We start from the raw sequence: 23,930 nt of genomic DNA, 5'->3' as shown, positions 1-23,930 counted from the left end.
GGGCGGGGAGAGGTGGCGATCAACGGGGGATTGATGCAAGTAGAGGCAGAGCTACAGCACTAAGCTCTGTCTCTACCAGGAAGCAATCCCTGCATTTTGCCTCTGGAGTTTGGGGGGTTTATTTACATCATTGTGCTGTGGGAATGCAGCGTCTTAGCTATGCTGATATTGCTCAAGATACCGTATATACGCGCGTATAAGCCGAGATACCCACTTTTACCTCCTAAACCAGGAAAAAGTGATTCACTCGCATATAAGCCCCCTACCCAGTATAGCCTCCTACACAGTTGCTTGATGTGCCCCCAGTGCAAGTCAGCCCCTCTCCCCATAGCCAGATGTGTCCCAAGAATGATAAAGCTATGTCCCTGTTCAATGCACCGCTGACACGTTGCTGGCACGCTACGCTCCATAAGCCAGGGGACGCAGGTAGTCTTGAGCAGCGCACTCTGCACACCATGTTGCAAGGGATGGGGGGCACAGACACAGCAGGGAGCCAGCTGGTAAGAGCAGGATCACTAGTGCACAATCCTTACACTCCTCTGCCAGTAACAAAAACTGCTCCACCGATTCACATATAAGCCGAGGGGGGTAACTTTCCAGCACATTTTTTTTGTGCTGAAAAATTAGGCTTGTATCGAGTATATACAGTAACTGTCACATAAAAAGAGCATTTTTAGAAGGCTTCAGACTCTTTAAAGCAGTGGCTGGATAGTAGACCTGAGTTATGAATCTCAGCTCTGCCTGTTGAGTAAGCCAGCACCTATTCACTAAGGAGTTCTTTGGGTGAGACTCCCTAACACTGCTACTGCCTATAGAGCGCATCCTAGTGGCTGCCTCGCAAGCGCTTTGAGTCCGACAGGAGAAAAGCGCTATACAAATGGAATTAAAAGCTGAATTATCACAAATACCGTCTGTTTTTAAAGAAAGCTCTGATACAGAATCAGATGCTTACCTTAAAGGATTTACGAGGTGAAAACCAATAAAATGGCCGCTTGAGGTTGCTGCGCAGTCCACATAGACGCGAGTGCGGCTGCGCAGCTTTAGGGCCTCCCTTCCCGATCCACGCTACAGGCTGCGCAGCTCCTCTTCCTGGTTCAAGTGCACCCAATAGCTGACTGAGCCCACCCACGCATGCGTAGTTACTCGGAGCAATTGCCATTACGCGCACTTAAAGGAAACATCCAAGCTAAAAAAAACACTTACCTGGGGCTTCCTCCAGCCCGTGGCAGCTGTCCTGTGCCCTCGCCACAGCTCCGGTGGCTCCCGGTCTTCCCCGCTGCAGAAGCCGACCTCGCCGGGTCGGCTTCTTGTGCGCTCCACGACGCAGGTCACGTGGTCCAGCCGACGTCATCAGTATTATACTGTGCAGTACCGTCCTGATAACGTCGGCCGGACCACGTGACCCGTGCAGTGCAGAAGAAGCCGACCTGGCGAGGTCGGCTTCTGCAGCGGGGAAGGCCGGGAGCCACCGGAGCTGCGGCGAGGGCACAGGATGGCTGCCACGGGCTGGAGGAAGCCCCAGGTAAGTGGAGTGTTTTTTTTTTTTTTTTTATAGCTTGGACCTTCCCTTTTAAACCAGGAAGATGAGCTGCGCGGCCCCCGATGAAGGAGGGCTGTATTCAGTAATGGGGGGCTTGTTACAAAACCTCATTAAATTCCTCAGGCTTCCCTCTCTAAATAGTAAGTAGCATATTTTGAACCTGAGCTTCAGCTCTGGTTTGCGGCAAGAAGGCAAATCACAATATTTGTAACCTGTGTACGTTTTTTTTTTTTATCTGTTAGTTGTGATGCTCCTTGATTTAGAGAGTTATGAGCGGTACCGCCTCCACAACCTCCTAACGGGGGAAAAAAAATGCGACTTGTTTGGCGCACTACAGAGAGCATGCAACAAACTCACATAGCTCAGAGATCAGCTGCCAGCAGCAAAGATGTCGCCTCCTAATTTTAAAGGGAACAGTAAATGAGAGGAATAGGAATATGGAGGCTGCCGTATTTATATCCTTTTCAACAATACCAATTGCCCCCTACGTCGCCTCTGTGCGCTGCCCTCACGTTGCCTTTGTGCCCTACACCCCCCCCTCTCCGCGACGCATCTGTGCGCCGCACTCCGCGTCTCCTCTGTGTGCTGTCCCCCACGTCGCAACCCAACCCTCATAGAAGTCCTTCTGGCTGTGAAGAAGAAAGTGTTTTTTTTTTTTTTTTTTTTTTTTTTTTAATATGATAGCTGAAAAAAAAGCACCATGGAGCGTAGCACATGGCGCACAGAGGTGGCGACACGAGTGAGTCTCCACCCCCCAACAGTTTTGATCATTTGGATGTCTGGAACTCTATTCTGATTGATCACCCCGCCTTCCTATTCGTTGGAGTTTTTCATAGATTCCTCTGTTTACTCCCTCAGCTGAAATCTATTCAGGATGAAGTGTTGGTGAAGAACGGTGAGATTAAAGTCTTGCGAGATGCCCTCCGCCAGACCGAGTCCAACCTGGAGCAGCAGAGGATTGCGCATGTGCAGACGGAGACCGAGAAGGCTCGGCTACAGAGCGAGAAGGAGAAGGAACTCCTGAGAAAGGTGCGGATGGATGCCGGGTAACCCGGGGGCGTGGTTACTGGAGAGAGAGTCACTGAGATGCTGATAATCCTGACTGTATGACAGTTAGGACTGCACCAATCAAAATCTGCAGGAAGCGCCTCCTGATTGGCCTAGCTTCAAACTGTGTATAATTTGTGGAAAATTTGCATACAAGTTATTAACATTTCATTGACTGTCTCTAGTTTTGTGCAGTGTCCTCTAATTCATAAGTTTACTTAAAGGGAACCTGAACTGAACGGGGGGTAAAGAGTTTCACTTACCTGGGGCTATTACCAGCCCCCTGCAGAAGTCCTGTGCCCTCGGAGCCGCTGTGGAATCCTCCGGTCCCCCGCTGTCACTTAGTTTCGTTTTTGACGACTCACTTGCCGGCCGCCATGCTTATTATTGAACGCATTCCCTACTGCAATTAGCGCTGTTGCGGACCAATGCGTACAAAAATACGAGTTGCCGCAATACGCATGCGTAGATATGTGGAAACGTGTATCTTTCGGAGGCGGCCTGGTGTTGCGCTGATCCACCTTTTTGTGTATCTTTGTACGTTGGACGCATTGGATTGCGTCCAATAATACGCATGGCGGCCGGCCGACTGGTGAGTCGTCAAAAACGAAACTGACAGCGGGGGACCAGAGGATTCCAGAGCGGATCCGAGGGCACAGGACTGCTGCAGGGGGCTGGTAATAGCCCCAGGGAAGTGAAACTGTTTACCCCCGTTCAGTTAAGGTTCCCTTTAAAAGTTAAGGCTGGTACACACATACAGTTTTGATTGTCCAATTTTATGACTTCCATGTAGTACAAGAGCTTACCTATAGAATCTGTCCATAGTATTTAATATCTGTTGACTCTTATGCTACACGGAAGTGTTAAAATTGGCTAGTCCTTGCTTGGTCAATCAGAGTTGGATGTGTGTATGCGCCTATAGCCAACATTTTGTCTAATATAAGGGCAGGTTATGATACTTGGCAGTTGGCAACAGGTTTTTATCTCCCATAATGCAACAAGGTTCCCAGGCAGGAAACTGACCTGACCTGGCCATGGCCCTGACATCACACCGTGGGAGGGGTTTCACCACAATATCAGCAACAATGGTGTCTCTGAAGCTTTTAGAGAGAAGATTTCTCATGGGAAAGGAGTAGAATCAGCTACTGATTAGGATGAAGTGCAATTCTTGGTTAGCGTTCCTCTTTAAAGGAGTTATCCGGGCATTCTAAAGAAAATAAAGGCTACTTACCGGGGGCTTCCTCCAGCCCCAAGCTCCTAGGACCTCCCTCGCCGCACCCCTGCGCGCAGCCGTTCGCCGTAGCTCCGTCCCGGTCCCCGGCGATGACGTCAGAGCGACCTCCAGGTCGCTCTGTACTGCGCCTGCGCGAGCAGCGCTGCCAATCACCGCCACGTGGGCCGGAGCGGATTGCGCAGGTGGTAGTAGTTCTGGAGGTCGCTCTGACGTCATCGCCGGGGACCGGGACGGAGCCACGGCGAACGGCTGCGCGCAGAGGTGCGGCGAGGGAGGTCCTGGGAGCTTGGGGCTGGAGGAAGCCCCCGGTAAGTAGCCTTTATTTTCTTTAGAATGCCCGGATAACTCCTTTAAGGACCAGAGCCTTTTTCTAAAAAATATTTTTTTCTTTTCTTGTGAGATCACTGATTGGCTCACGTAACCAGAACCAGGAACTTATAGAGAACCCGAGGTGGGTTTGAAGAATGTTATCTGCATACAGAGGCTGGATCTGCCTATACAGCCCAGCCTCTGTTGCTATCCCAAACCCCACTAAGGTCCCCCTGCACTCTGCAATCCATCATAAATCACAGCCACGCTGCTGACAAACAGCTTGTCAGAGCTGGATGTGTTAATCTCTATAGTGTCAGTCTGCTGCTCTCCCCACCTCCTGCAGAACTCCAGTCCCCGCCTGCATCCCTTCCCTCCCTGCTGATTGGAGGGAAGGGACGGGGGCAGGGACCGGAGCTATGCAGGAGGTGGGGGAGCAGCTGAGACTGACACTACAGATGTAAACAGAGTTTCACAGCATGGATGTGATTTATGGGGGATTGCAGAGTGCAGGGGGACCTTAGGGGGGTTTGGGATAGCAACAGAGGCTGGGCTGTATAGGCAGATCCAGCCTCTGTATGCAGATAACATTCTTTAAACACACCTCGGGTTCTCTTTATGGTGTGTACACACTTGAAAGATAAATGAAAGATCACAGACCAATGTTACCCCCTTCCATGTAGTATGAGAGCCATACCTACAGTCTATTCTATTGAGCTGAACTCCCCATCAGACAGAAATCTTTGCAAGATGCTGCACACAAAGATGCCCGTACAGACTCAAAAGATCAGTATCTGCAAAAGATCTGTTCCTGCAAAAGATCTGTTCCTGCAAAATGCATTCATAGGCCTAGTGCACACCAGAGCGTTTCGGCTGCGGTTTGCGATCCGCTTGCGGGTGCGGATCCGCTAGGGTAATGTATTTCAATGGGCTGGTGCACACCAGAGCGGGAGGCGTTTTGCAGAAACGCATACTCCCGGGCTGCTGCAGATTTTGGATTGCGGATGCGTTTCTGCCTCAATGTTAAGTATGGGAAAACCGCAAACCGCTCTGAAAAACGGCACTTCAGAGCGGTTTTGCAGGTGTTTTTTGTTACAGTAGCTGTTCAGTAACAGCTTTACTGTAACAATACATGAAATCTACTACACCAAAACCGCTAGACAAAACCGCAAAACGCTAGCTGAAACGCTGCAGAAAAATAAAAAGCGTTTCAAAATCTGCTAGCATTTTGCGGATCTGCTAGCGGTTTTTGGTGTGCACTAGGCCATAGTATATGTAAGATCTGCAGATCCTCATACACACCTTGTTTAACAGACATTCATCTGCATATCTGACAATCATGTGCAGATCTGAAAATCCATCCTGGTGGATCTGATCTGCAGATGAATGTCCATTAAACAAGGTGTGTATGATGATCTGCAGATATCATAGACTATGAATGCATTTTGCAGGAACAGATCTTTTGCAGATACTGATCTGTTGCATGTGTACAGCATCTGTGTGTGCAGCATCTTGCAGATATTTCTATGTCTTGCTCAATAAACGACAAACGCAAGTTTGAAGCCTGTGGAGTGCCTTTTTCTACATTGGTGGAGCCAGTGGACACCTGAGGAGCAGGAACCACTGACAGGGCTGCCAGAGTTATAACTGGTTGAGGGCTCGTTTCCACTATCGCGAATCTGCATGCGTCCAACGCATGCAGATCCGCACATGTAATACAAGTGGATGGGCCTGTTTCCACTGTAGCGTTGTTGAGGTGCGTTTTTTTCAGCGTGAAAAAAACGCACAAAAGAGCCAACGATTTCGCCTGCGTCGGGAATCCGTGCGAATCGCCGCTAATGTATTTAATAGTAAAAACGCATGCGTTTGTTACATGCGTTTTTACCCGCGATTTCGCGTGCGATTTCGCACCTTTTTCAATTTTATTTAGCCCTGGCAGTGTCATGGTTAATTTCGCATGGCACCCTGCCATGCGAAATCGCAGGCGAAATCGCGGGTAAAAACGCATGTGGAAACGCATCCGCATGCGTTTTTACAAGCGTCGGAATGCGGCCGAAATCGCGTCGCAACAGTGGGAACGAGCCCTGAATGAGAGATATAAGACTGCAGCCAGGGACTTCCCAAGGAGTAGGGAATCAGACTGTACTGCAGCCAGTGGACTCCTTAGTGATAGAGCCAATGAAATCAGCTCCTGACCAACCCACAGAGCTCTGCTGTCATAGCGATGGGAAAGTGGCCCGGTAATTGAATTCTACGCCCTGGCAGGGATAACTGGTTCCAATCGCAGCATAGATTTCAAATCCAGTACCAAGGTCCGGAAGTGATTAAATGCACACAGAAAAAAGCAATACTGGAGCATAACTAAATGCAGAAAAATCACCAAACTAAAACATAGGGTAAGGCCTGATTCACACTACAAGAGCTTTTTAACTCTAGAGATTTTAAAAGCTCTTGCTAATGCAGCGCTATGGGGGAAATCGCTCCAGTGTGAACACACACATAGGATAACATTAGCAAAAGCTTTTAAAATCACAAAGCTCTTAGAAAAGCTCTTGTAGTGGGTCAAGAGCTTTTCTAAGAGCCCAAAATGTGGGTCAAATGCCATTGAAACACATTAGATGTGTGAAATCGCAATTTCTTACGGTGCACAGACATTCAAATAGGTGTGAACGGGAGCTTTAAATCTAACCTATCCTGTTCTAAATGCTGCTGTAGGATATGAAAAACAAATAAAAAGCTGGTTATGGCAAAGGACTCAATGGTTAATCTAGTAGTTAATAGTCAACTAAGTTTAGCCAGTGCACAAGGACAATGTATGGAACATGCTCCAAGGTAAACATTTTATAGGTAAACATAAGTTCCTCTGCAAACCATCATTGCAGATGCCCTGCATGACAGTGTGAAAATGCAAAGACAAGGTTTTTTTTTTTTTTTTTTTTACTTCCAGTAGAGGGTGAAGACTATTTTGTCGTGTAATAGTTGTGGTTGAAGTTTGACTTTTTATCTTGCTCGCTGTTTTGTGAGGCAGGATAGGGAGGTTGCTAAAGAAGAGAGCAACTAATGCTTATACTGATTTGGAGGGGAGGGACGCAATCTCACTGACCTCTGTGACGGCGGGAAACCACTAGAAATGGCTGCAGCTCCCTTAAAGGAGAACTGTAGAGAGAGGTGTATGGAGGCTGCCATATTTATTTCCATTTAAGCAATACCAGTTACCTGGCTATCCTGCTAATCCTCTGGCTCTAATACTTTCAGCCATAGACCCTGAACAAGCATGCAGCAGATCATGTTTTTCTGACAATTTTGACAGATCTGACAAGACTGGCTGCACGCTTGTTTCTGGTGTTATTCAGACACTACTTCAGCCAAAGAGATCAGCCGGGCTGCCAGGCAACTGGCAAATAAAAATGGCAGCCTCCACTACAGTTCTCCTTTAAATTGCACCAACGCTGTGTGCAGCAGTTCCCTGGGCGATTGTGATTGTGTTTTGCTAAGATTTGAAGCGCTTCTGATTATTTTTTTTTTTTTTTCAAAATAAACTTTATTATACTTACCAGGTGTCTGGGTTCCGTCCGTAGCCTGCCCCTTAAAGAGAATCTGTACTCTGAAATTCTTACAATAAAAAGCATACCATTCTATTCATTATGTGCTCCTGGTCCCCTCTGTGCTGTTTCTGCCATTCTCTGCTGCAAACCTGGCTTGTAATTGCCAGTTTTAGGCAGTGTTTACAAACAAACTAACCAGCTTCTAATAGGCTCAGCTAAGCAGAGTGTGTTAGTCACACAGAGCCTGCAGGGGGTGTGTACAGCTTCTAGCTAATCACAAGCAGCCCTGCACATTCCAGTCTGACTGCCTCAGCCTGACTGTGCCGACTATAGAGAGAAGATTAGATCATATAACAGAGATAACACAGCTACTGTGCAATTAGGAAAAGCTGCAGTAAGCCAGACCACATTAGAAAAGGCATAGGAATTTATAGCATAGAAGAAATAAAGATAAACAATTTGTTACAGAGTCTCTTTAAAGGGCAACTGAAGTAAGCGGTATACGGAGGCTGCCATATTTATTTCCTTTTAATCAATACCAGTTGCCTGGCAGCCTTGCTGAGCTATTTCTCTGCAGTAGTATCTTAATAACACCAGAAACAAGCATGCAGCTAGTCTGGTCAGATCTGACTTTAAAGTCTGAAACACCTGATCTGCTGCATGCTTGTTCAGGGGCTATGGCTAATATTAGAGGCAGAGGATCAGCAGGGCTGCCAGGCAACTGGTATTGATTAAAAGGAAATAAATATGGCAGCCTCCGTATACCTCTCACTTCAGTTCCCCTTTAAAGGAAGAGGTCATAAATGCTTCTCTAGGACCAATCAGAGAAGTACCTGTAACCTCTTCTGCTAGGAGGCGGGTCTACAGGTAGAAGCCAGACATCGGGACACCCAGTAAGTATAAATGACTTTATTTAAAATTCAAATCTCTCGGCCCCCAAATCGCAGCAAAATGGCTTTTTAAAGCTAATTTGCAACGCTTCTATACACAGCATTGACCGCAAACACACTAAAAATGCTGCATGTCCTGTGATTGGAATTAACCCTAATCGCAAACGCACTGGTGGGTTCCCCACATTTGAATACATTGACAAAGTGTGGTTTTTTTTGGGGGGGGGGGGGGGAGGGGAGTTGTCCGTGATTCAAAAATGCTAATAAAAACCCAGTAATCTACACTCTCCTAAAAGATTATTAGTAACATTTGTTCAATTTCTCATTAATGCAATTATCTAATCAACCAATCACATGGCAGTTGCTTCAATGCATTTAGGGGTGTGGTCCTGGTCAAGACAATCTCCTGAACTCCAAACTGAATGTCAGAATGGGAAAGAAAGGTGATTTAAGCAATTTTGAGCCTGGCATGGTTGTTGGTGCCGGACGGGCCCGTCTGAGTATTTCACAATCTACTCAGTTACTGGGATTTTCACGCACAACCATTTCTAGGGTTTACAAAGAATGGTGTGAAAAGGGAAAAACATCCAGTATGTGGCAGTCCTGTGGGCGAAAATGCCTTGTTGATGCTAGAGGTCAGAGGAGAATGGGCCGACTGATTCAAGCTGATAGAAGAGCAGCGTTGACTGAAATAACCACTCGTTAGAACCAAGGCATGCAGCAAAGCATTTGTGAAGGCACAACATGCACATCCTTGAGGCGGATGGGCTACAACAGCAGAAGACCCCACCGGGTACCACTCATCTCCACTACAAATAGGAAAAAGAGGCTACAATTTGCACAAGCTCACCAAAATTGAACAGTTGAGACTGGAAAAATGTTGCCTGGTCTGATGAGTCTCGATAGTCAGAATTTGATGTGAACAGAATGAGAACATGGATCCATCATGCCTTGTTACCACTGTGCAGGCTGGTGGTGGTGTAATGGTGTGGGGGATGTTTTCTTGGCACACTTTAGGCCCCTTAGTGCCAATTGGGCATTGTTTAAATGCCACAGGCTACCTGAGCATTGTTTCTGACCATGTCCATCCCTTCATGACCACCATGTACCCATCCTCTGATGGCTACTTCCAGCAGGATAATGCACCATGTCACAAAGCTCCAATCATTCCAAATTGGTTTCTTGAACATGACAATGAGTTCACTGTACTAAAATGGCCCCCACAGTCACCAGATCTCAACCCAATAGAGCATCTTAGGGATGTGAAGGAACGGGAGCTTCATGCCCTGGATGTGCATCCCACAAATCTCCATCAACTGCGAGATGCTATCCTATCAATATGGGCCAACATTTCTAAAGAATGCTTTCAGCACCTTGTTGGATCAATGCCACGTAGAATTAAGGCAGTTCTGAAGGCGAAAGGGGGTCAAGCACCATATTAGTATGGTGTTCCTAATAATCCTTTAGGTGAGTGTAGTACTACCATGTATCCTCTATAATAAGTCGATAAATTTAGGTCTAACTCAAGTGTAGGGGTCGGCTACACGAGCCTATGGATCCGGTGTGGACTAACATAGGATATGTGACCATGTCTGTCCCTCCAATGCAGAAACGGTCTGTCCTTTTTTTTTTTTTTTTTTTTCTAGCAGGAACGGTGTCTAATGCAGGGGCAGTAAGGGCCCGTTTCCATTAGATGCGCTGCGACTACATAGACTCATCGCACCACGGCTGTACTGTAACCAATGCACAGCAAAGGAACAGTTTCCATTGCGTGCTTGTTGTGCGGAGCGATCAGAGAATCTGCAGGATGCTGCAGATTCCCACCCGGTCGCATCTGCCCGCCTTCTCCTCCAATACACTTCTGCATCGGGAGATGTGGAAGTGATGCAAATGGGAACGGAAGTGTTACGTAGCCACAGGCTTCCATTTGCAAGTGGCAACGGGCCATAAGGCTGCGTAGTAGTCAGCTGTAGGCTTCCTATACACGGCCAGATGGTGCTCAGTCAAAGTTGCCAGTTGGGGCCGCCTCTACCGAGAATCTGCCAAATATACGGCCGGATTGTCTTCAAGTACAAGGCGAGGCCATTGTGCATTTTGCCCCTCCATAGCAACAGAACATGACGTCAGTCTGCAGGCTAGTTAGGCATCTTTACAGAACTTCGTCCCAAACTGTCACATGAGGTATCAAGTCCCGAATCTTGCTGGCGACTGTGCTTGTGCAACCACACTTGCTGTAGTCATTTAGTGCCACACTCACAGGTTCTCTTTTTTTTTAGTAATGCTGCAGTAGCCAGTCTCATAGATAAAACCGTTTTTTGTGAGGTTATATGTGCATTAAAGAGGCCCTGTAGTGACATATAGAATGCAGTTAATTAATCAGGATACCCACTATTACAGTAATCAAACACTTACTTTATCTATACATGTATATTAGTATGTAGCCCGGCCCTCCCAGTGATGCTTACCCTAGGCTGTTAAGATATGCGGAATCTGCCCTTCCCCAGAGGATTCTGGGAGATCAGGTATTTTTACTGGCTTAAGAATTCTCAGGAACAAACATTTTTGCTTTGATACAAAGGTTCTTGCACCTGTGATAAATTTCAGAATGTATATCGGGGAGAGGAAAGATTTTACAATGGGCAAACATTGATTTATTAGTGAATATTCTAAAATAAAAATCAGTTTTCATTCATTTCTTCCGTATGACTCACACATATACTGTCGCTCTTTTGCAGATCCAGTCCTTACAGTCAGAATTGCAGTTTAAAGATGCGGAGATGAATGAGTTGAAGACAAAGCTGCAGAGCGCTGGACGAAGGTCCGTGGCTCCCCAGGTCAGGTATGTGGTTACCGAAAGCTGGCAAATACACATGGATATTCATGTGGACAATTGGTTGGTTGTTTTGGTTTTCTTGCATTTATAGAAAATATCTGCAATGTAATTCTGTGGCTCGCAAATTACATCACTACAGTATATGTGCATCGTGTGTCTGTCTTAACCACTTTATCCACCACTACAGTAGATATACGTCCTCTGTGACTTCATCTAAGCCACGAGTCAGTAGATATACGTCTTGTAGCAGAAGCAGTGCTGTGCAGGATTGGGCTTGCTCCTGTGCTCATTTCTGGCACTATCTGATGCAGCACTAATTGGTGAATGGGAATATATGTTTCCTGAGCTAATGAGACTAATTTTTAACATTAAAAATACTTTGTATTTTTCACTATGAACTGAGAAAATAACTCTGTAGCATTATTTCGGAAACAAATATCTTCACCATAGATTGTGACAAGAACATAATGTATAATTTTTTTTTTTTTTTTTTTTTTTTTTTGTGATAAGCGGTAAGAATAGGCAAACAATTTTCTACAGTAGCACTTTTTTTATTTTTTTAAACTGCAATTGGTAAAACTGAGAAATGTGTTTTGTGTTTTTTCTATTTTTCTCCCCTTATTTTCCCGTTAAAATTCATGGAAAACAAAATTATTCGAGGGGAAAAAATGGCATACAATGAAAGCCTAGCTCATCTTGAAAAAAATAAATAAATATGGATGCGAAGTGGTTAAAAGGCAGTAAAACAATTAGCTGATCAGAAAAACACAAGTGTAACATATTCAGTATACTGTGTAAAATGTGATAAGCAGCCATGTGGTTGCCACTGTTGTCTTAAATGTAGGATGCAGAACATAAGTCATTTTCCTTCTGTGCAGCCCCAAGAAGAGTCCCTCCAGAGCAATGAAGGTTGAGCCGTGTTCCTCCCCACAGCCAGGGAGAAGCAACTTTCCCACCAAGGAATCCTTCAATGCAAACACCGGTGTCAAGTCTCCGCTCTGCCCTCAACTGCCGACATCTCTGCCAGGCAAGTAAGGGTCAATATTGCACTGCCCAATTCCTGGAACCTTTTTTTGGGGTAGCGTTGGAAGTATATAGAGGTTTGATGGATTTTTGCTGTTATTGTCCACATTTGCAAGATTTCCCCCCACTTCCTGTTTAGGGGACTTTAGTGGAACTTTCTCTTAAATGTAAAGACTGATAGCCCCAGGGAAAGAAATAAAAAAAAAAACTGTATGCCAATCGAAATTGGGCCAAAATATAATATGGTAGGACATTAGACTATGACTATGGTAGGATTAGATTGTAAGCTCCTCTGAGGACAGTCAGTGGCATGACTATGTACTCTGTAATGTGCTGCAGAAGATGTCAGTGCTATATAAATACATAATAATAATATGGTAGGACATTAGACTATGACTATGGTAGGTTTTAGGAAAAAATTGAATTGAGCGATTTCTGTCTGAAATTGCGATTTCGATTCGATTCACGGTTTCCTTCCAATCAAGCTTTGTTCCCCCTCTTTGCCTAGTTGTTCCCTCCTCTGTCTCTTTGTGCCCCCTTTGCCTCTTTGTGCCTCCTCTGGGTCTTTCTCTTGCCCCCTTTGTGTCTCTGTGCCCGCTCTGTTTCTCTCTGTGTCTCTCTGTGCCTCCTCTGTCCCCCAAGCTGTATCAGTTCTGGACATAGCTTCTAATGCACGGAATACTTTCTGTATGTCATGTGACATACAGGAACCCGGAGTTTTGCCAAGCACACTTCTTCAAACTTCCCCATGTGGAAATGACCTGACTGCGATAATTACAGCTTTGACGATTCCGAAATTGTGATCTTGGTGATCGCGATTTCGATTTAAATTCGATTTATCTTTCAGGCCTAATAGGTTTAGAGTGTGAGCTCCTGAGGACAGTCAGTGACAGGACTATGTACTCTGTAAAGTGCTGCAGAAGATGTCAGTGCTATATAAATACATCATAATAATAATATGGTAGGACATTACACTATGACTGTGGTAGGATTAGAGTGTGAGCTCCTCTGAGGACAGTCAGTGACATAACTATGTACTCTGTAAAGTGCTGCAGAAGATGTCAGTGCTATATAAATACATATTATTATTATTATTATTATTATTGTAGGACATTACACTATGACTATGGTAGGATTAGATTGTGAGCTCCTGAGGACAGTCAGTGACATGACTATGTACTCTGTAAAGTGCTGCAGAAGATGTCTGTGCTATATAAATGCATAATAATATGGTAGGACACTTCATGGTTTTTGCTGTTTTTTTTGTCCCACTTGGCAAGATTTCCCATCACTTCCTGTTTAGGGGACTTCAGTGGAACTTTGTCTCTTAAATTTAAAGACTGGTAGTCCCAAGGAAATAAATAAATAATAAAAAAAAAACCTGTATGTCAATCAAAATTGGGCAAAAATATAATATGGTAGGACATTACACTAGGACTATTATAGGATTAGTGTGTGAGCTCCTCTGAGGACAGCCAGTGACATGACTATGTACTCTGTAAAGTGCTGCAGAAAATGTCAGTGCTATATAAATGCATACTAATACATATAGATTGTGTAAGGTAAGCCTTGACGCATAGTGTGTATTAGGCGGTCTGTCTGGTTGGTTTTCAGCTCTTAGGCCTGGAACCCACTGAAATCAGCAAACGCAAAACGCAACCGCTAGCGTTTTGTCTGAGCGGTTTGCAAGCGGATTCATGCGCGTTTTTGGTCGTGTTTTGCAACATTGTATTTTTTTGCCCAGCGGGTGCGTAGTGTTTTGCGTTTTTATCCTGATTGGTCCTGTTAATTAATTTTAATTTTGTTACAGTGTGCTGAACCGCAAAACGCTAGCAAAACCGTTCAGTTTAGGTTTTGCTGAGCGTTTCTGCTAGCGTTTCAATACTTTACATTGAAGCGCTAACGCTCCCAAAATGCTGCAGGTCCTGCGTTTGCGTTTCTGGGAAACGCAAACGCTCCTGTGGAAGTTGCCCCATCCATTAACATCTCAGTGCTGCCAAAACGCTGCCAAAAGCGCTCCTGTGGGTTCCAGCCCTTATAGCCATGTTTTCATGCTATGTCTTTGTCTTGTAGAGGCTGAGGGGCTGCACGAGGCAGTGAATAAGTCCAGAGTATTCTCCAGCTTATGCTCTGTGCAGAGAATGAGCAGCAAAGGTGACTCTCACTAACCTGTAGAATTGTTTCAAAGCTGATTCTTTCCAACTTGTCTTTAGTTTCCTGTCGATTAGTAAAGTAATGATTCTACGGGTTTGGCATTGGGTTAGCATGGTAGGGGGTCACATTAGTGGAACTGGAGTCAGTTTATTCACTTTATTTCTGATGAGAGCACTGTAAATGGACACCACAATCTGTAATTTTTAAAGCTAACCCGAGGTGAAAAAAATGAGTAAAAAAAACTTGTTACCTGAAATGGGGGGCTAGCCGGATCTGGCAGTGTCAATTACTGCTGCTCCTGCATCGCCAACTTTCGGTTTAAAGGGATACTGTAAGGGGGGGGGGGGGGGGGGGGGGAAATGAGTTGAACTTACCCGTGGCTTCTAATGGTCCCCGCAGACATCCTGTACCCGCGCAGCCACTCCCCAATGCTCCGGCCCCGCCTCTGGTTCACTTCTGGAATTTCAGACTTTAAAGTCTGAAAACCACTGCGCCGCCGTTTCCTCGCTCCCGCTGATGTCACCAGGAGTGTATAGCAGAAGCGAAGTATGGTCTATGCCTGTGCAGTACGCTCCTGGTGACAGCAGTGGGAGCGAGGACACAACAACGCAGGTACAGGGGTTTTCAGACTTTAAAGTCTGAAATTCCAGAAGTGAACCAGAGGCGGGGCCGAAGCATTGGGGAGTGGATGAGCGGGAACAGGATGTCTGCGGGGGACCATTAGAAGTCTGGGTAAGTTCAACTCCTTCCCCCCCCCCCCCCCCCCCCACCCTACAGTATCCCTTTTTTAAAGAAAAAAAAAATTCATCAGAATTTTCAACCACGACCGATCAAGAAATATAGTAAAAAAAAAAAAATGGGAAATTAGATCACAAAAAATGTAAAACCTTCAGTTCCTTTATACAATCGATTTATGTCCCCGATTTTAATTCAAATGGTTTTTATTGTATCATGCGTGGCCATGTATAGGAACAATTGTTTGGTAAAGTCCTTACTAGTCTTTACTTTTATTCTGGGCGGAAAAAGATGATTAAATCGTTCTTGCAAAATGGATTATAAATGAGGGACAAATCCTGTTATAATACGAATTGCAATATCTCACAGTACTTGGAGGTACGTTTGGAAATGGCTTTTTTCCATTTTGAAATGCAATTGTGATAAAATCACGTTTCTTCCTTATACCACTACTGCGACTATACAAAGCTCAATCGCAGCCAATACATAACAGGACGACGATTGCCCTTGGGAGAAAATGGCGCTGCAGTCGGATTGCGCTCATGGAAAGCATCGCTGCTATTGCCGTTAGTTTAAACTATAACCTTTTTTGCGATCTGTTAGCGATTAGAGTTAGATCGCTAAGCGCAGGGTGGTGGAAGAGTGGCCTAAGTGATCATGTGTCTCAGGCTGGAGTTGAAATATTGTATAATGTGTGACGCTTTCTCATTAGCTAGCTCTTCAAGCACATTATAAAAACGTCTTTTTAAAGGGAACCCGAGGTGAGAGGGATAGGGAGGCTGAACTGTTTGTTTCCATTTGAGTAATGCAGATTGCCTGGCTGTCTCCTCAGCCTCTAATACTAAAGTATTAGACCATAGACCCTGAACAAACATGCAGATCTGATGTATATGACAAATTTGACTAGAATAGCTTGCTTTCTTGTTTCAGGTTAGTGATTAAGACCCTACTGACAAGATCAGGACTGCCAGGGAACTGGTATTGTTTAAAAGGAAATAAATATGGCCGTTTTGATGGGTATCACACCTAGTGTTCGGTTTAAGGTCTTTTAATTGTGTGCAGTCACGCAGTTTAGTTAATCGTCATTTTGATAGAACAAACATTTCTTATTCTTTTTGAATGAACAAATATAAATGACAACTTTTCTACAGAAAAAAAAATTCAGATGTCAACACAAATAGCTGAACAGTACATACAAGTCCAACCATGCCATGTACCATAATATATCTAGACATCAGAAATGGTACAAATAACTAACATAATAGCCAGAACTGACCTGGTATTAAAGAAAACCTGTAACAAGAAAAACCTCCCCTGGGGGGTACTCACCTGGGGTGGGGGAAGCCTCCGGATCCTAATCAGGCTTCCACCGTCCTCCTCGGTCCCACGGGGGTCTCGCTGTGCCCTTCCCAACAGCGAGTAAGTAAATATTTGCCTTCCCGGCTCCAGCGCAGGCGCAGTATCGGCTCTCCGCTCGGAGATAGGCAGAAATAGCCGATCGCTGTCGGGCCGCTCTACTGCGCAGGCGCAAGTCTCCTGCGTAGAAGAGCAGAACCGACAGCGATCGGCTATTTCTGCCTATCTCCGTGCTGAGAGCCACAACAGTGCCCCCGCTGGAGTCGGGTAGGTAAATATAGCAAGCCTTGTCGAGGGAGGATTCCGGGACACTTCGGGGGAGCCAGCGCTGGATTGCCTGCAGCTACAGGGGTGAGGGAAGCCTCTTTGGGACCCTAAAGCTTCCCCCTCCCGAAGTGAGTACCCCAGGGGAACTTTTTTTCAGTACAGGGTCTCTTTAAGATAAATAAGTGTTGTGTTGTAGTAAACAAATAGAAAGGAGCACAAGAATCCATACAACCCCCAATTAAGGTTTTTTTTTTTTCCCCCAGGCTCGGTTTTGGTAAACAGTTTGTTACAACAGACTGGATCGGTCTCCTCACTCAGTTTGTGCCATCTCCTCAGCAACGACTTGGAGTATCTCCCCGGGTCACCGGTCCGGATAGGCCATGCCAGCAAGTAAGTAGGCATCACAGCTGAGTCATTTGTCACTTATAAATCTAAGCAAAGATGACTCGTTGTCAGATATTTACTATGATTTGTTTAAGTGGACCTGAACTCAGAACTTCCTCTCTGCTCTAAAAGATAAGCAATAGCATAATAACCTTTACAGAAAAACATTTCTGTTACAGCTGATACAAATCCTGCAATTAACCTACAGTGTTCCTACTTCCTGCTTTCATGGAAGCAGACATAGGGTTAACAACATGTGCTTTCTAGTGAGCTGCTCTGCCGTGGCAGTCAGGTGACACAGCTGAGAGAATAAATTACAGTTGTGCTTAGTCACGGATGAGGGGGAATTAGACAGGCTAAACGCTCTACATACAGGCAGGGGGCATTTCTCTGTGTTTCTGCTGTCCTGCACAAGAGTTCAGCTCCACTTTAAAGCTCTCTTATAACTTGGAAGAAAAAAAAGTGATATACTTACGCCAGTAGGGGAAAACCTATGGATCCTCCTAGACATCCCCAATCTTCTATCACCCCTCCGCTCCCAGCTGGGATCCTCTTTACCAAAGTGGCTGGATAGTGCAATTCCCTTTTGCCTGGCCTCCCCTCTAATTGACTGCCCCACTTCAATTGGTAATGAATGCGGCAGCCAGACTGATACATTCTTCTCATCGCAGCGCCTCAATGACTCCGCTCTGTAAAGCCCTACACTGACTCCCCATCGGCTTTAGGATCAATTTCAAGATCCTGTGTTTGGCCTACAAATCAGTGCACAAAACCTGCCCGACCTACATCTCTGATCTGGTCCACAGACACATACCAGCCCGCCCCCTCCGATCCTCCAATGACCTGAGCCTCGTCGCACCGCGCATATCTCACTCCCATGCACTATTGCAGGACTTCACTAGGGCTGCCCCCACTCTCTGGAACTCACTCCCACCAGCCATCAGACTCACCCCCACCTTTAATACCTTCAAACAAGCTCTCAAGACTCCCCTTTTCATGCTCGCATACCCCCCTACACCAGCACCATAATAAGTTCTGTTAAGCCGCATCTACACGAGTAGATGCGGCCGCGATGCTCCTTATCAATCGAGCCACTAATGCGGCTCGATTGATAAGATCCGACAGGACGGATCTCCGCACCGCCGATTCCCTGCTCGCTCCCCGCGAGGGGACAATGGCAGGGAATCGAGCGGAAGATAAGCGGGGAATCTAATGCGGCGCACGCGCGGCGAGCGGGGACACGGCGGGCACGCGGAAGAGGCGATCCGGCGGCTAATCGAGCCGCCGGATCGCTGCAATGTCCCGTAGTGTAGATGGGGCTTAAGACGCCCTCTCAACAGATGCACCTATTGTCTCTAATTCCAACCCTTTAGATTGTAAGCCTCTGGCAGGGCCCTCCTCCCTGGTGTTTCCAGATTGATTATGCAATCTTACTGTCAATCACACCTCTTGTGGACTAGAACAGTCTATTTTGACCTATGACACTGTATTGTTCTCAAATCATTTGCATGATCTTGTTTTGTTGTGAGTTTCCTGTATGTCCTACCTTGTATGTTAACCCATTTATCTATTGTGCAGCGCTGCGTAATGTGTTGGCGCTTTATAAATAATAATAATGGTGTACTGGTTAAGTAAGGCCAGTACTGGCTTGGGTCAGTACCTATTCAGTAACTAGTTCAAGGCAAGACTTCCTACCACTGCAGGGTGGCCTCTTGAGCGCCTCCCAGTGGCTGCAGCTATTAAGCGCTTTGAGTCCGACAGGAGAAAAGCACTATACAAATGTTTGGATTATCTTTGCAGCCAGGCTTCTATCCATGCACCAGTGGGTTTGTGCCTGCGAAGTAGCATGGAGCCACTCGTGCACACAGGGGAAAAAACATGCACTAGCGACTCTGTGCAAGCGAGGGCTGTACTTCGCAGCTGCTCAGTGCGGCCCCGCCCATACACAAAGGGAGGTGTGGCCGCGCCCAATCCTTTGTTTGGAGAGTCTATTAGCATATTATTGATAGCCATCGTGTTAGCCCTAGTAGACTGATTTCATGTGCACAACCTGCTGGTGTTTAAAAATGGAACAAGAGTATGCAAGTATTACATTATTGCCGTAGCACAATGGACAACGCGTTTTGTGGTTTACATTCCCTTCCTCGGGACAATTTTATGTGCATGCAGTCCTGTGCAAGGAAAGCTACGGGAGACGCTAATAGAAAGGTCTCCTCTACCTGGCACCCAGCATGGACTGCTCTTTATCTTTATAATAACTAGTATCTTCTGTTTTTTAGCTCCTCAGGTAAATCCGCTTCCAGCCTACTGTCTTCCGCGCAGTGTCTGGCTTTGAAGAATGCACAGAAATTGGCCATCACTGGACTGAACTCTGTTGCTTTGGGTGAAGACTTGTTGGAGCAGAAGACTTCGGTCCAAAGTCGGAGAGGCTTACCACATCTTATCGGAATGTCTCGCCTCCCAGGAGCCGTGCTTATACTGCCCCTAGTGGAATTTCATGTAACTGCCTACTGTCAGGCCATACAGCCTCTGGAGAAATCCGGAGTGAGTCCGTCTGATAATCAGTCGTTGTCCTCCTCCGGCTCGAGCCGTACCATTCTCTCCAGCGTGGAGGAGACCATCTCTGGTCTTGGCGAACCTGCTCTGGCCTCCTTGGGAATTCTCTATTACCTGGTGTTTTATAGCCTGGAGGCGGTGGAGACTCTACTCCAGGACAACTCAGAGAAATGGACACACACGGCTTTCCACCCAGAGACGGAGCCAAATCCAAGCACTTCGAGGTGTGGAGTGCTGGACGGCAACAAACATCTCCACCCTCTATTTAAAAACTTGGTTTCCCTCTTGTCTTCCACGTTTGTAACTTCCAAGAGGGATGTTGTCCGAGAACAGGTCCTCAGAGTGCTGGTGAAACTGGCAGAGAACGCTCCTAGCAATCTGTTGATCAGGTATGGATATATATCCCAAGGTGTACAGCAGTCTTCTCAAAAGTTCTAACCATCATATGTAGCATGACGGTGTCCAAACGCATGTCTGATGGCCATGAGCAAGGGAGCGTCTGTAGTACAAGGGGGGCATTGTCAATTTTTAAAGCAGTAGGATTAGCCATACTATGCCAGGGAAAAAAACACGTGTATATAAGTAGATAAATGCTTGATGTACTGTACTGTCAACGTTTTGGTTTTAGTGAATTTTATATAGTAATTGAAGAGAATTCTGTTCCTGATGGGAACCATGTCTTTTGCCCACAGTTTGAGTCCTGATGTCATTTCTGCCCTTAACTTTTTTTTTTTTTCCTCCAATCGGGGAGTCACCTTAGCCTTGCTTGTAAGCACAAGTGAGCAGAGGATCGTGTTTCAGCTAGGCAGCTAGGCAGGGAAATAAATGGAAGAGGAGGAATATATAATAGATAAAAAGAACCCCCAGCATGCAACTGTTTGGCACTGACTGTTAAAGGGCCAGTGTTCCTAAAGTATGTGATCACTTCAAACCATAACAGCAGAAAAAGTTTTGAATGCAGGATTAGCATCTTTATAACTTAAAGGGAACCTTAACTGAGGATATGGATGTTTCCTTTTAAACCATACCAGTTGCTTGTCAGTCCTGCTGATCTCTTTAGTTGCAGTAGTGGCTGAATCACCCACCTGAAACAAGCATGCAGCTAATCCAGTCTGACTTCAGTCAGAGCACCTGATCTGCATGCTTGTTCAGGGGCTGTGGCTAAAAGTAATAGAGACACAGGATCAGCAGGAGAGTCAGGCAACTGGTATTATTTTAAAAGGAAATATCCATATCCTTTTCAGTTTAGGTTCCCTTTAATACACCAGTTGCTGTTGAAATTTGTTTTTTATGGTGACAATCCCGCTTTATACTTTTTTTTTTTTTTTTTTTTTTTTTTATATAGTAAAGAGCAAAGGTAGCCATACATTCTTCATCAACGATTAGTTAGATCTCTCTCTAATTGACTTTGTTCAGAGAAAAATCTGTCTGCCCATATACTGCGTGCAGATTTCCAGTAGACTTCAGCGTGAAATCCATTGCAAATCTTCCTGTTGCTGCCCAAAAGCACCTATACCATGTGACAGCAGATGGACAGCACGGTGGTGTAGTGGATAGCACTCCCAGGCAGCGGCAGTGTCAGACACGTCTTCAGCTTCTCTTGGGTTTCTGCAACATCGGCAATTTCCCCGAGAGCCAGACAGGAGAAATACAGACTAACAGCTTGTACAATTAGCTAGCTGACTTGGGGGTTGATTCACTTTGTGGGACGAGATCCCCGCACTTTGGCCCAATAGGCTGCCTGTGAAGTGACAGGCAGCCTATTGGGCCAATGAAAGTGCCGGGATTGCGTCCTACAAAGTCACGGGACCTGACGGGATCCAGGGTGGGACAATTGGAGCAGCCGTTAGTTTTGGGGGAGCGCAAGTAAGTTAGTAGTGCATGCTACAGCAGTAGTGTTCCTACTTTGAAATTTTTTTTCTTGTGCTGCCACACTAAGGGCCCTTTTACACTTAATCCGCTAGTACACGATGGTATGCGTTTTTTCCATAACCGTGCATTGGGAAAAAGCTTTCAGTTAAAAACACCTATAGTGTGAACTGTGCCATGGGAAAACATGAGCATTACTTTGAAAATCAGTTTTCTTTCGTTTTTAACTGAGAGCAGCTGATTAAGTGTAATAGGGGCATAAGCTGCGCTGCTTGAGCAGTGTAGCTTAGTGAATCAACCCCTACTGATTTGTATGTGAGCCAGATGTAGCCATGAAAAGAGCCACATCTGGCTCCTGAGCCATAGATTCCCTAACCCTGAACTATGGTATCCGTAAAGCGCAACGGAAGATGTTGGCACTATATAAATACTAAATAATAATTTAGTGCTTCTTAGTTCTGGCACTCTGGCTAACACCAGAGGAGGCCAGGATTTGTACATGTGACAGGTGACGAGTAGCATGAGAGGGGGACACTAGCCAAGGGTTCATCGGTCACCACGATATTAAATGCCATTACCAACATGCATCCGATTGAGCCCTTGCAATCAAGATTTTCCATAAATCCTGAACGAGCCTTTCGACTGATTTCAGACAGAATTCAATCAAAGGATAGATCGGGAGGCCATGTTGCAGTATCGATTTGCTTTCATAGTCTATTTTCCTGCAAAATCGATCAATGTACGGGCACCCTAAGTTAACAGCATTTGTTGGGCTTTGACTGCTGTCTTGGTTTCTGTTGGCGATCCTCCCTTCCGGTTTATTGTGGCGGGGTCCATGAGAATAGACAGTGAGGTGAAATCTTTCTAATGTAGACACAGATGACAACAAAAGAACTTTTCAGTAATGTGGAAACGCAGAATGCGTGAGGTTCCTATTGCTGTGTTTTTCACCGAGTAAGGCCCCATTCACACTAGAGCGTTTTACCGCGATTTCAGCAAAACGCTCAAACGCTAGCTCTTTTTAAAGCGCTAGGGTAATAAGTCTATGGGCCTGTTCTCATTTAGGCGATTTGCGCAAGTGTGAATAAGCTTAAGAGCTTATTCACACTAGTGGCTTTTTTGGCCTTTTTTTCTAGCGCAGGCAATCTTGAAAATCACCCATTGTTTGTGCAATGATTTTCTGAGAAGGTTCATATCAGCACGTTTTGTCCGCTTTGCGCTGCGCAAAGCATTGCCTGGACCATTTTGGGGGCGATTTTGCTCTAATGGAAGGTATAGGAAGAGTGCTAAACGCTCACAATTGCTTTGTGCGGTGATTGCCTTCGCGATTTTAAGAATAAATACATTGTAGAAAAGTGCTTTAAAAAAAAAACCGCAGTGCCCAGGCAAGCACCAGGAGGCGCTAAAAAACATTGCGCACAAAAGCGCAAACCGCTAATATTTGAGATTTCGATTCTAGATGTGAACAGAGCCTAACGATGGACCACACCCAAACAGGGACGTGGACTGAAATAATTCACATTTTTATTTAACCTTAGGGAAAAACTCCTCTGTAAAGAGAATCATTGAGGCGTTACATTTACGGGGGGCATGCTGGTGAGTTATTGCCTCTGGCATCCATCAGTCCTGGCAGCATTAACAGATTATCAGCTTCAATAGCGTTATCTCGTAACTGCATAAGTGCACTGCTTTTGATCTCAGTCGGCAGAACTCATTGTGCTGTAAATTCTTGGAATGCTTTGATCTCTCTCCACTAGCAGAAAATATAGAAACTGAAAGCAGAAGTCCTCTGTTACTGTCTCCTGCTGCCCCCTAGTGTCAACTGGCTATAAATACACATTACAGCAGTACTAATTAGTAGCTAGGAAATGTAACAAAGAAGAAATTAAGTGCTAAAATTGGCCTGGAGCACTAAAGGGTTAACAGAGTGCCTTACATTACAGGCTCTATGCTTTTTTTTTTGTTTTGTTTTTAAATCTTGTTCCTCTTTTGAGGATACCCGATGTGAACTAAGTAGGAAAACCATGGGGAGCAGGCATGTGCTGTCAGCTGTCCTGATGCGCCCCCCCCCCCCCCGTTCTCCTCTCTGCTTCTCTGATCCTTCGTAAATACCCCCGGCAGACGCTGGCCCGGCTGCTTGCATCCTACACTGTGCACCTAAGGCCGATAGCGATCCGCGCATGGCGTA

General features: G+C 45.6%; 1 protein-coding gene across 4 annotated transcripts in view; it reads left to right on the top strand.

Moving 5' to 3' along the window:
- ATRIP (ATR interacting protein) overlaps positions 1–23,930 on the top strand; it is a 105,618-nt gene that overhangs the window by 36,194 nt on the left and 45,494 nt on the right. For all 4 annotated transcript variants that reach the window (XR_011023812.1, XM_068251985.1, XM_068251983.1 and 1 more), the window contains exons 4-9: positions 2,399–2,569; positions 11,301–11,404; positions 12,277–12,425; positions 14,495–14,575; positions 17,197–17,323; positions 19,597–20,262. Coding sequence is in view for 3 of the 4 variants with exons in the window: in XM_068251985.1 (XP_068108086.1) it covers positions 2,399–2,569; positions 11,301–11,404; positions 12,277–12,425; positions 14,495–14,575; positions 17,197–17,323; positions 19,597–20,262 (1,298 nt within the window). In the remaining variant the exon portion in view is untranslated. The remainder of the gene's footprint in view (positions 1–2,398; positions 2,570–11,300; positions 11,405–12,276; positions 12,426–14,494; positions 14,576–17,196; positions 17,324–19,596; positions 20,263–23,930) is intronic.

The sequence above is a fragment of the Hyperolius riggenbachi genome, chromosome 9 (genome assembly GCF_040937935.1).
Source record: "Hyperolius riggenbachi isolate aHypRig1 chromosome 9, aHypRig1.pri, whole genome shotgun sequence".
NCBI classification, from domain to species: domain Eukaryota; kingdom Metazoa; phylum Chordata; class Amphibia; order Anura; family Hyperoliidae; genus Hyperolius; species Hyperolius riggenbachi.
This window is presented reverse-complemented; position numbering and strand designations above follow the sequence as displayed.